This window comes from Gouania willdenowi, chromosome 10, assembly GCF_900634775.1.
Source record: "Gouania willdenowi chromosome 10, fGouWil2.1, whole genome shotgun sequence".
Lineage (NCBI taxonomy): Eukaryota > Metazoa > Chordata > Actinopteri > Blenniiformes > Gobiesocidae > Gouania > Gouania willdenowi.
Window position 1 is genome coordinate 11,473,207 of NC_041053.1, and position 13,740 is coordinate 11,486,946.

The 13,740-nt window shown below is 37.4% G+C and overlaps 1 protein-coding gene across 1 annotated transcript in view; it reads left to right on the forward strand.

Annotated features, from left to right (window-relative positions):
• The first annotated feature begins 65 nt into the window (after positions 1-65).
• The window catches only part of pcdh11 (protocadherin 11), a 239,962-nt gene continuing 226,287 nt past the window's right edge, over positions 66-13,740 (forward strand). The window contains 2 exon segments of the mRNA XM_028459226.1: positions 66-862; positions 6,878-7,458. Of these exon segments, the coding sequence (XP_028315027.1) occupies positions 6,919-7,458 (540 nt within the window). The 5' untranslated portion in view covers positions 66-862; positions 6,878-6,918.

The following is a 13,740-nucleotide window of genomic DNA, read 5'->3' on the forward strand; positions in this document are numbered from 1 at the left end:
TGATGTCAGCGTGAGGGAGAGCGAGGGAAGGAGAGAGGTGGGCAGCATTGAGGAACGGAGTTCATACAATACTAAAGAGACGTCTACGGCTTAGCAGACAGATCCGCTGAACCGCCTATCCCGGCTCCTGTAAGTGATGCTGCACCGAGGCTCACTTTGATCCAACTCCACTGGGAGGGGGGGCGGCGATGCGCGAGCTGCTTTCCTCATTTAGGAGCGTTTTTTGGAGGTGGGTCAGCTCACTGCGTCTATTGAATGAAAACAAGCGATTATAACATTAATTTGGGCCAAAGCTTTCACTGCAGCAAAGGCGTGTTTTTGTTTTTTGCGCTCTTGGATTGAAGTTTTCCACGCGTAAAGAGGTTCATCTTTACGCACACGTGTTAGTTGGACTCCAGCGGCTATCGGTTGGTAAAAAGTAGACATTTCAATTCAAAGTAAAGTATCAAAGACAGAGTTTATGTAAAAAAAAGAAACAGACAAAAAAAAAACAAAAAAACAAGCAACTAAAATAAATCGTGGATCACTGCGCATCTCCGCCTGTGGGATTGTTTGTCAAAGACACCAGAAGAGGAATTACACCATCTTCTCAAATAAAGTTCATCTCTGCGCTCGCCACTTCTTGAGAAATTCTTCTTCCTTTTTTTCTTTTTAATTACATGAGCGCATGGATAAGTTTTTGTAGTGGATATTTTTCCCCTACTTTTTATTGCTTGATTTCCAGCGCTTTTGACGAGGATCCTTTCACAGCCTGGCACTTCATTTTTTTAATTTTTTTTTTGTTTGTGTAAAGCTGGTGATGTCTTTGCCCGACGGTGCTCACGGTTGATTTCTCAACCACATACTGGTGGGGGGAAAAAAGGTAAGAATTAGCCCCTAATTGTGACTTAAGTGATGAAATCTGTGTTTGTTACCCAGTGAGTGGTGTGGTGTGCGTCCTGCACACATTGCAACCGGAGCGCGCCCAGCAGCATGCTAATTTATCTAGTCCTTAAAAAATCCAATGTGCCAATACAAGCTGCTGCATTGGATTTACAGCCACTCATAACCGTGTAGAGACTAAAAAGAAAAAATAGTGATGCTCCAGAATGACACTTATTGCGTAAATCTGTGTATTTTTTTTTTTTTTTTTTTTTTTGCGAGCGAGAATCAATGTGGAAAACACAGATGATCCATTTCACGGTGCGTCGTGGAAAATCCAAAGACTGCGTGTCGCATAATGCATGTGCACGGTTTGGTCACGATTCTGTCCTTCTTTCCACTGCGTGTCAGATACACAGGACCGTTATTTTATTTTCCCCCAGTGGACAAACTGCGGACACTTTCCCAGTGCTAGGTTTCCCTTCCTTCAGCTGACCGGTGCGTGCGTGGGTAGGTGCGCGGACACGGTGCGCTCCTTCTGTAGAGCGGGATGAGCTGTCACTGACCGTCCTATTCAGAGTCTATGACACCAGCATTTGGAAATGTGAAAATCACTGGGAACAGCGACAGTCCAAATGGTTTCCATTGACAGATTTTTTTATTTATTTATTTATTTTCATTTTATTTGGGTCTCTAATGTTCTATAGAGAGTTTTATTTTGAAATCCATGAATAATTGTGTATTTGTATATAGATGAGGCTGACATGTTGGATCTAAATTGTAAAATATATATTTAAAAAATAGCTGGTACTTTTTTGATTTGAAGGCATAACAAGAACACTTCACTCATTTAAAGTCAAATCTAGTAATAAATCAGGTGTTTACAGTTTTAATGTGTTTTCTAAACATTAAACTTACAGAGTTGAACATCAGTGGGTTTTAGTTACTTACTAAACAGGTCAATGGGGTATAGTTCCAGGTGTCTAAGGAGCTTAAGATGTTGTTGTTGCTTTCGGTATTTGCTCACATGTAAAGTGTAGTCATAAATACAGAGTTTGTACCTATCTGAGATCATGCCCCCCCCCCCCCCCCCTCCCACCCCACCACTACCACCACATACCTACTATATGACTGAGTCCCTTTTACACAGAGTTCACAAAGTAATCGTGTTTCTAAGCAAGCTGTAATTAAAGCAATGTATTTTTTATCTTTTTTAACATGCAAATTGCAAAACGTGAATAACATATTCGTCATTTTTACTTTAATTGCTTACTATCTAACTCACTTGTCACATAGAATAATGTAATAATTGTTGCGTTACTTTACATGTTACATCACATTTTTCTTTAGCAGTGGATGAAAAGTGTCATTAAAATAAACACGTTCAGTTTATTTTTACATACAAAAAGGACCAATTTCTAAAGGTCCATACATTTAATCCTGCAATATTTTCATGATCAATATATAGCACATATCTATAGGCAAGAGGACAGTTTTGATCTAAGAATCATCCATAACTTTATTAGCTGAGCATCGTTGGCCACTGACACGCGACTGAAAGATTAGAACCTTGCTATCTTTGCCTTAAATTTGAAGCCAAGATACACATTTCATACTATTAACAATGTGACAGTGATGTTCATTTTTGCACATTAAGCTGGTGGAGAAGTTTACTCACTAAGAAACACCAACTTTCATTCCTCTATCATTTGAATCCAGTCGTTCTGCAAGTGTAAACTAAACAAAACACCATCAACCAGCTTTTAAATGATGGTGTTCATCAAAACAAACAGGTATGGCTATTTGTTTGAACTTTTTTTAATCAATATCTAACATTGATAGACACATCAGTGGTAATAGCCTGGCTTCGACGGCGTAGAGCACTGAGAACGTCTGGATTCTTAGCCTCTGAGTAACCACTTTCAGATTTTCCACTGAGGTGAAGTTAGGGGTGACGGAACCTCTATGACTCTCAACCGCTAGTACCTTGAGCAGATGCAAACACAGGGAGGACCTGTCCATCACACTGCTGTGTAAAATGATCTGCGGCTAGTCTGCTTCTTTTCACTGTGTCTCCCAAGGGGGAGGCTTGAGTTTGCCTACTGGATTCAAGCTGCTGTCTGAGGCTCAAAATAGCATTTCAGGAGACTAGTGAAATGTAAGCAAGGGAGACACTCTGACTGACACCTAGAATCTTTTTTTCTTTTTTCCTCCTCCATCACAATCTCCTCTGTCACCTGGCTAATACCGCCTTTCCACGGGTATTTAAAGAGTCGGGACAAGTGAGCGGCAGTTAAATCTGATTACATTAATGTATGTTGGAAGTGAAGGGCAACAATAGATTTGAAGCTCATGTGCTTTCCAGGCAAAACTGCATTATTTAGTCATTAAGCAGAGAAAGAAAATTGCATTATACATGTGTCAAACTCAAGGCCCAGGGGCCAAATTTGGCCATTTGGAGCATCCAGTACGGCCCGCATGAGAAACTAAAAAAGACGGAGAAAACATGACTCATTGTGCTAATGAAACTCACCCGGTGCTTATATCGCATGATGGCAGTCATTTAGAATGATAAACTGTTGAAAAAAACCCTCAAAATTCATACAAAGTCTTTTAATTTTCCACATAACATTTTCTTTATTTAAATAGAAAATGGTCACAAATCTAGGACATTTAAAGTGAGTATCCTGTTGGGACTGATATCTGTCATTTATTGCTTGGATTTTTTTGTTTGCTTACATATTTTTTTTTTATTTTATATATAAGTACAAGTGCAAACTAGAGCACAATGAAGTTCAAATTACTTGTTTATCCACATAAAACCTGTGGCCCTCTTGAAATCCAACTGCTCCACGTTTGGCCCCTGAACTAAAATGAGTTTGACATCCCTGGCATGATATAACCCTGACTTTGTAGTACAAATATCGTAAATACTTTTGTTTTCCAGCATCATATTACACTAATAATATCACAAAGGTGTCTTTATTCCTTAATAATGAGTGAAACACATACTTCAGCCCTTCATCCTGCTGCACATTATTGTCACTTTACAAGGGAGAGAAACTCGAGATCACACTTTGATCTTTTCTGTTTTTTCCTCATCAGCGAATCACATCGCATTTAGGGATGCAATTTAAAGTTGATTATGCAGCGTACGGCGCTCAGCCCTGGACACACCACAGCAACAGAAAAATGCACACTTCAAAGTAAAGCGTGTCACAGATTCTAATAGGATGTATCTCATTGATACTACCACACATTGGTACACTTGTGCATAAGCTGTGTGTCTATTGTGAGAAACGTATATATACACTGCCATGGTATAATGTCCCACTGTTCTTTAATGAGTCCCACGTGACCACCCTAAGAAATGTGTGAAGTGTGTCTCCACTCGTCGTTTGACAGACCTGCTATTGTTGCAGATTCAAAACTAGTTTAGATAAAAATTGTAGTTTTAAACAATTCCCCTATTGTCTGTGAGCCAAGAGCTTCAATGACTGTGATCGCTGTTGTTTTGCCAATTTAGAGGACCCCCGTAGTGCAGTTTAGGTAGTTGCACCCCATACACTGCATCCAGTTTGAGTCGTCCAAATAGATAAAAATTTCATAAAGTGGGAAATATGAGAACTATTTGTGGTCCCCCGTTACTTCATATATGCATACTCCAGCTGTATATTGCTCATGTGATGTGTCATTCTTTGAAGGAAATGGACATGGGGATTTAAAGCTGCAGCCATATGAATATAAGCAATATCACCAGGCGGATCTTTTAAGATTCACCACAACTCTGGTGTGTGATTGGCTTGTAAACGGCTAACTGGGAGCCAGGAGCCAATATTGTTATGCTAATTGAGTTCATCTATTAATTAGTTTGATTCTACAACAATGTTGATGTAGTAATTTTGATTGCATATGAATACTTACAAGATAGAATTTTATTAGTCATGAAACATTTAATAATTGCACACAATCTGTGATCATCTATTTGGCAATGTGATGCAGTGGTTTGCATTTTGACCTCAAAGCAAAGGGGGTCATGTGACGGTGGTTTCTGCTGATGGACTAGGAACCATTCTATGTAGAGTTTGCATGTTCTCCGTGTGTGTGTGTGTGTGTGTGGGCTTTCTCTACCTACAACAAAACATTGATAATTAGACAAGGCCTCTAACTATTTTGTACATTTACTTAAATAAATGAGGAAACAGTGTTTTAAGGAGGATATTTTAGTAACTTTAGCTGCTAGCAAAAATCTCAAACCCCCCCCTCACACACACACACAATTATTGTGTAACTAACCTACTAATTAACTTGTCAAAAGCGGTCAATATTTCATACAAGCACATATTGTCAGGGATGGCATGGGGGGACTGTGGCTTTTTCATTATATTGCACTGACTGACCTACTTGAGTTTCAGTAATCAGGGTTCTTGTCCTTTGGCAAGATATGCCCATAAACAGCAGTTCATTTATTATTTATTTATTTCAAGAAGGTTGAAATAAACCGATGCTATAGTCTCACAAGAAAACTCATTAATGAGTTGTAAACCCATCTGTATTGCCTTTTCTCTTAGGGGTTAACACCACGGTTATTACACGATATGAATATCGACGGTACTGTTTGAGGTTGGGTTTTGGTGAAATATATGATTTGAAAAGATCTTGGGGTCAATTATAGTTGTAATCGCATAAATGATCATTAATTACAAATATGGCAAAATTATAATTGTAATTGTCATTTTAAAAATCTGTCGCCGTCGTAATCATAACTGAATTGTAATTGATTTAAGATAATTGACTTTGTAGTTGTAATTACCATGTAAATTAACTAAAAACTGTCAATTACAATTTAATGAAATGCAAAACAGGTCTATATCTTACACGCGTGTAGTTAACAGTTATTAAAATATGTTTATTATTAAGTTTTCCCACAAGTTGGAATGTAGTAAAAGTTTTTTGAATATTAACAATAGTATGAATGTAACTGATGTTATGTGCAAAGAGTTTATAGCTATTGCTAAATTCCAACTCTTGTCCCTTGGGATTTTACACAAGATATTATAATAAAAGCATTAAAATGTAAATGTAAAGATGCTAAAACAACATCATACACATACAAAAAAAAAAAAAAAAATTGCATACAATCATCACAACGTTATATGAATACAATTTTTTAAAATTGTAATTGAATTTGTAATTGGTAAAAATGCTGGTTATCATAATCATAATTGATTTGTAATTGAAGATGGATAATTGAAGACATAATTGTAATTGAAAAATGTAATTGACCCCCAACCCCGCTTCTATCGTAAATGTTTTCCCTCCGTTGTGTCTCCTGTTGTGCCGTACAGAGCTCGTCTCACGCTGTGCTCGTTTACACACATGGGCGTTCAGAAAATATTTGAGAGTTCAATTGTTTACATTCGGTGCAAATGAGGCCCTCCATTAATAGCAGCTGTCAAGCGGCATGACTGCGAGTGTGTGTGGGAGTGTGCGCTTGTGTGCATTTGTGTGTGTGTTCATGCATGAAAGTACCACCGCTGAACGCTCAGTTCAGCTTCCTACAAAGGTTCTGTCGGGTTTATAAAGACACTACTGCCACGTTTTCACTGGCTAATTCAAGGCCGATTTTGTCTCAAGGTTGATTTGTGATTGAACTAAAAGCAAACTTATTTTATTGTGACAGTAAACTCTACACCAAGGTATAACATATTTTATTACACTGATGAAACGGATTGTTAGAATGCATGAACTATTAACCTTTAAGTGTCCGCTTGCTCAGGGGATGTGATCCCGGGTTAATTGTGTACAACCACTATTAATTTGCTCTGAAAGACATGGGGAAGGGTGCTGGTTCCTAACTCGTGTAAATGAAGAGGTCGAATATAAAAGTGTCTCTAAGAAGAAAAATTGTAGTCATTAGAAAAGAACTTGAATTCCATGTAGGTTAGTTCACTGACAGGATGTTCTTTCTCTCACCATTTTTTCTTTTCTTTCTGTTGTCCTTCTCTTTTTATAGAAATACTGCAGTTAGAGTGAAGTTCCCATCCACCCTTGAGTATGGACTTAGCAGGTCAAGCTAATGCGCTGGTGGTCCTGCTCACCTGTGCAGTTTTGCTATGCCAGGCTCAGGAGAAGGACTACACGGTAAAAGAGGAGCAGCCAGAAAATGTTCGCATCGGAAACCTCCGCAGAGACCTGGACCTCAACCTGGACCCCAACCTCAGGCTGTCGTCACCATTGCAGTTCAAGCCTGTGTACAAGACAGGTGATGTGCCTTTGGTGAGGGTGGAGGCCAACACGGGAGAGATCTTTACCACCAATCATAAAATTGACCGGGAGAAGCTGTGCTCGGGGGTCTTCGGCGAGAAACGCTGCTTTTATGAAATTGAAGTGGCCGTGCTGCCCGATGAGATCTTCAGATTGGTCAAGATCCGGTTCCTTATCGAGGATGTGAATGACAATGCGCCCCTTTTTCAGTCCACTGTTATCAACATCTCCATTCCAGAGAACACAGCCATCAACACTCGATACCCTGTGCCCTCTGCGTTTGACCCTGACGTGGGAATCAATGGTATCCAACATTACGAGCTTGTCAAGGTGAGGATTACATCCAGTTAGTCTTTTAAGGCATTACTTTTTTCTGTTTAGAAGAAGCTCTATTTATTTCTATTGAAAAATGAACTAAATTTCTAGTTGAGTATGAATTTTTTTTTGCAGGGGTTAGCAGCATTAAAGCTAGAACGTAGTATGTGGTTTCTTTCTGTGTGGAGATTGTGTTTTTATTTGTTCATTTGATCACCATTAACATCCACCGTGGTAGTTGCTAATCTTCCTGTGGTTTATAAAAAAAATTAAATTCTAGTACATGTAAGAACAGAGAAAAAAAGTAAAAAAAAAAAATATATAAAAAGGTACATCAAGACCAAGTCTTCATTACACCAACAAATAGATTAAAAAATATATATGACATATACAATAAGATAAAGATAAAGTATGATTTTAAAGTGTTTTTAAATATGCATAAAGTTGACAAGTCCCTAGGCAATTTGTTCCATAAGTGAAAAGCTGTAAAAAATACATTAATATGTAAATAATGTTCTTCTGCAGTGTTCGTCCCCCATGATCCAAAAACATGCATATCAGGTTAATTGGTATCTGAATTGAATGCTGGAGTTAATATGTGCATGCTTGTATTTGGCTTTCTCTGTGAATTGACCTAGAGATATACCAGCAATCTCTTTTCATAATAATCAGAGTATATGCTAAAATAAACTAATGTTTTTACTGAAATAAGAATAAAAGCAGTTAAATAGCACAGTTTTGGGGGAGTATAGTACCTCATATAGTCGCCTACATAGCAAATATTTACTAAACCTGAAAGAAGCATTGATTTACTTATCAGATGGAAATGAGAGTGGAAATGAGCCTAGATGAGTGTCTGTGCAGGCAGAATATTCCGTAGACATAGTGTTGATTACGCACTAAAAATGGTGTTATGCCTGCAGGATGCCACCTGTTTACATCAGACCTGATTAGTAAGCGTTTTAGAGAAGTTTTTTTTATTCCTTTTCCTTTCTTTTCTAACTTCCTTTAAAACTAGGTTCAGGATTGGATCTCAAGTAGGGCAATAAAAAGGAGTTTATCTCAGCATGTGTAGCCCAGAGCCGTATAGAGAGAGAGTTGCGACATCTCCGTTCACTCCAATGGTTGGTTTTTTTTTTGTTTCTTTTTTACAGCGATGGCGGCTCATGGAGCCTCACATTTTGTTCCGGAAGTGATCAGTTTACTATTGTAGCGCATTGAAGCTACAGCAGATCAGACAGTTTGTGATGCACTTTTGAACTTTAGGACATTTAAATATTCATATTGGATATTATTATTATTATTATTATTATTATTATTATTATTATTATTATTATTATTATTATTATTATTATTTATAATAATTATTATTATTAGCATATATAAACCCTTTAATGTGTTATTTCAAAGCAATACATACTGTATACAATACATATGAAAACATTTTTTAACCAAATTAATGTTGGCCTTAACTACGTCAAAATTAAGAACATTTACAAAAGAAAGGTGCATTTCAGTTCATGGTGTCGGAATATGGAACAATCTAAATGATGACATCCCTTAAATACACATACAACTTGACTCAAAGAAATTCACAAAATAACAACAAATACACAGGACATGACTCCGAAAACACACAAAATAACAACATAAACACAGAAAATAACTCCAAAAACAGAGAAAAATAAGGAAATACCACACAAACAGACAAAAATGACTCACAATTAAAAGAACATTCAAAGCAATACATACTGTATATAATACATATTAACAATTTTTTTAACCAAATTAATGTTGGCCTTAACTACGTCAAAAAAGCAGGCAAGATAGAATTTATGTTAGGGAAAAAAATATTTATGGAACTACATAAATATATATTGTATATACACTTACATATAATGGTGTACTGTATAAACATTGTTAATCAATGCAGGTATTGATGACAAATTACCAAAAATCCCTGTTTTGTCACTAGGAATCAATGGATTGGAATGGCCCGCCACTAACTTCCGGGACAAAATTCTCTCTTACATGAATCACGTGACGGTCAAGCATTTTGGACTTCCATTGTCGTAACTCTCTCTCTATACGGCTCTAGTGTAGCCTATTTAGTGATATTTAGTCTTTCTCACGTAATTGGTTGTACCTTTGCCATACTCCTAATGTGTATTTTAGCTGGTCTTAGGTTATGTTAACACAATTCATCCTAGTTTGGCTGAATTTTGTTTTATCCTAAATCTGCTGACCCTAGCTAGCATAGTTAGCTTAAGTTAGCTCTGCTTTATTTAGCTCAGAAAGAAGATATTATATTTTGAACCTTTTTATTTGGACAATGCATTCTAATAAACGCACTACTACGTAAATACATTGAATTAAGTGTTTTAGCTCATTTCCATCTGTTTTCAAATAGATTGCTCAGAAAAACACCCACACAACCTGTGTTTTTGGCCTATTGTAGAACTATTAAACTTGATACTTAAAGGTTAACCAATATAGTGTTTGATGTGGCTCTAAAAGTATAATTACAATAGACATTACAATACTTTTTTTTGTGGCAAATACTCCGTCAGAAACTCAGTGTTTCTCAACCTTTTTTTTGCCTTTTGCACTTAGTTTTTTAACCTTGTCTAATGATAACTTTTTTTTTTGGGATATATGTTGGTTTATACGTACAGAAATAAACTATGGATTGCATTTGTGTAATTTAGAATTTTTAGACACCTTTTAAAGTTTCTTCAAAGACAAAAACAGGCTTAAAAATGACTCAAAAATGGATCTTGATACTTTGTAAATTAACTGATAATTATATCCATGCACCCCCAGCAATGTGTTCATGAACATATCTTCCATCCATAGATCTAAAAAGATTAAGTGCCAATAACTTTAACATTTAGCAAATGTATAAATAGCTTGTATTACTGTTGCACCATTTATTTCATTCTGGGAAAGTGTCTGTACCACACATTTCTATATCCAGTATTATTAAACAGCAAGCAGTAGAAAATGCAGACAAAGCATTTGCGTCATATCTAATTTCCCCCAAACAAGTTGCATGTACTGAACATTGTAGACTAAAGCAAATGCAAAGGAATGAACAGTGTTATGTTAATGTGTCTCAAGCAGAGATAGGAAGATATTTTTTCATTATCTAATTGATGCTCTATTAAACTGCAATGTAATATCCTTTGCTACCAAATAGAGTGAGACAAAATTTTTAATGTGTATGATACATTTACACAATGTGCTCACAATGCTTGCTTTTTGGGTACATGAGCACTAGAGAGCATTTGTGTTCATTCAAATGAAGTACAAATAAAGAGGATGTAAACCTTTACAAGGAAAGCCTAAAGGTGAAAAACATACTGAGGCTCTATTTGAAATGATAGTAGGAGATCCCAAATCACAAGTCTATCCTGCATTCTGGGATGCAGTTAACACTGAGCTGGAATGAACAGAATCGTCACTGTCTGCATCTGCCTTGAATACCAATTTGCATTTTTAAAGAGTCAATCCTCTGCCAAGACCTCTCCAGTGCATAGTCCTGAATTGTTCATGCCTGGAAAATCACCAACCAAATGTTCCGCTCATAATGATGATCATCTGCAATCATCTTTTTTGCCTATTCCAAAAATATCGCTTTCTAAAATCTCTGCCTAGGTGGCTGTATTATTTTCTTTCTTTTTTTTCCCCACTGAAACTTCATTACTTACACCATTCCTGGCTCCAAATTCATAATTTTGTTCCTTTCATTATATGTTCATTGTACTCAAGATTAATTTCCTTGTACACCAATGTTTCATAAGAGCTAAGCACAGGTAGGGGTGTTAAAGGAGCCAGAGACATTTATGAGCTTTGGTATCTTTTTCCAGAAGAGTAGGGAAAGCTTTGGATTTAGTGGGGAAGGAATGTGCAAGCACTTTCCTAGAATAGCTCCTGGCCACTAAGCCACCCCTGGACTATCTTTGTATGGTCCTGTGAGATTCGGCTCCCTCAGAGTGATAGTTTTGCCAGTTTTCTTCTGTTGTGCAGTGGAAGGTTTTTTAAATTGCTACTATTGTGTGAAGCTGAGTCACACTCAGTGGTCCATCACTCCACGTGCAGTTTGCCAAAGTTGTCTACGTAATACAAACAAGAAAAACAGGGTAACCTTTGTGACCTACTTTATCCCTTTCAAAAGCTAAGCGGGACAATAGGCTATTTCAACCAATGCAGTGTTCCAACTCCAAACATAATGGTAGGTCATCATTCTTTTAAAGAAAAGGCTGCCATCAAGACAGGAACTCGTTACGTCACCTGGATTGCAGAGAGGTTTGTCCGAAGAAATAGTCAAGGTCAGAGAAAGCAATCACATGCATGGATGGAGGAGGATCCCCATGAAAGAAGATTCAATCTCTTTCGATATTCACAGAAAAACTCTGTGATGAATACAATGGAAAACCTGCTGTTGGATCTGAAGTATTGGTAGGCCTTTTGTAATCAATGAGTATTCTGATGATGCCGACTAATATGGACAAATTCATGTTAGTATTCTGCTTTACAAGCTTTCCAGGCATCTTTTATTTGCTACTTGTAGATCAAGGTTGTGTGACTGGTCAGTAATTTACTATTGCAATGATGGAACAACTATAGAGGATTATTGTTTCAGGTACACTCCTGTAAAAGCATTGGTGCATTTAAGAGATACCCAAATGTACCTTTATGAGGTACTGATTTGTCATTTGACTCCAGAAATCTAAAATATATTCAATGTTTTGGATTGGTATGAATCAGGTTTGCAGGTCGTTGTGGCCTTGATCTGACTCACACAATTCCACAAAAAACTGCAAGATGCAAAGTTTTAAAATCTCTTAACCTATAAAGTGTCATTGCCAAGCAATTTCACTTTTCATGACCACTTTATTTGCACACATTATCCTTTCATAGATATTGACAAAAAAATAGGCAGATCCCAAGCTGCTCTGTCCTAAATTCTATGCATGAAAGCAGCAAAAAAAAAAAAAAAGAAAAAGAATGAGAGACAGAGAAAGTGATTGAAGGACGAGATGGAAAAAAGGAGCAAGAGCAAGGTTGTGGTGTTACAAAGATGTGTTCCAATTTAGGATGAATTCCTCCCCTAGGTTAGTCCATCCTTTGGCTGACACCCTAATCTGAATCTCCTTTGAGTTTTAATAAGGTAATCAACTTAACCGAAAGATGCAGCCACTGATAATCAGAAGCCCTGTCTGAAAATGGAGTTCAGAGTCATCCGTCCATCATCATCAGCCACCTCTGCATCTGTCAGTGTCCCTCAGCCATTTTCATACAAATTAGCCCACTCAGTTTTGACTGTATTGGCAACAATTCCCATATGTACAGTGCAGAGCTTCTCTCTCACCATGCATATCTAGATTATGTAATAAGAAGTGAAAAGCGACCTATCAAAGTTCACAACCTCCTGCACCTTTACGGAAAAAGGTGTGGGAACTGTGCGGCAAATCACCATGTGCACACTTACCCATTTCGAAATCGTTGTTTTTCTTAACCTAATGGGTTGCAGTGAGTGATTTGTATACGGTTTGGCCTTTTCTTACCCTGCCCCAGATCCTATCACAATCCACCAGGCTAATTCTGCATTCAGGAGGATATGCTGCCTTAGAGATAGCTCTCCTCCACTTATTGAAATGCAGTGAGGGCTGTCTTGTCTGTTGTAAAATTGTGTGAGACCAAGTCAAAAGCGTAGAGGAAATGCTGGCTCATAAATCATTGTGTAGCATTTCCTTTGACACATTGTAATTCAGCATCCTACTATTAACATTGGGCTTTGTCAAATTTCAGTACGCAGAAACTGAGCTACTGAATATGAGAACTATTCAAACAACTGAGAGATGAGAAGCTGCTAAGAAAAGGCTAACAGAATGTTACTTCTCGGTTTTTCATTCATGGCAGAAATAGTTCTTCGATGGGCATGAGGATTTAGTAGACTCTATCCATGGGACAGTTTTTTTCTATCTTCCATCACTGAGTTTTATTAGTCACATCTGCTTATGACTCTAGCTTGCCAGAAGGTACAAAATAGAATTTGAAAGATTGTAGCTGCAGCATTGGCTGTTTTAAGTAGTTCTGTCAATCACAGACATGAGGACAACATTCTTTCTGCAAGCAATTTTTCAGAGTACGCAATAATTTACATTCTGCAGCTGCATGTTTTCTTGTGTCGGCTACAACGATGTATTGGCACCAGGACAGGACAGTTAGAGATTTGAAAACCTAGTAAAGGGTGTTACACTCATAGCTTGGTTGAAATGCTCATCTGGCGAA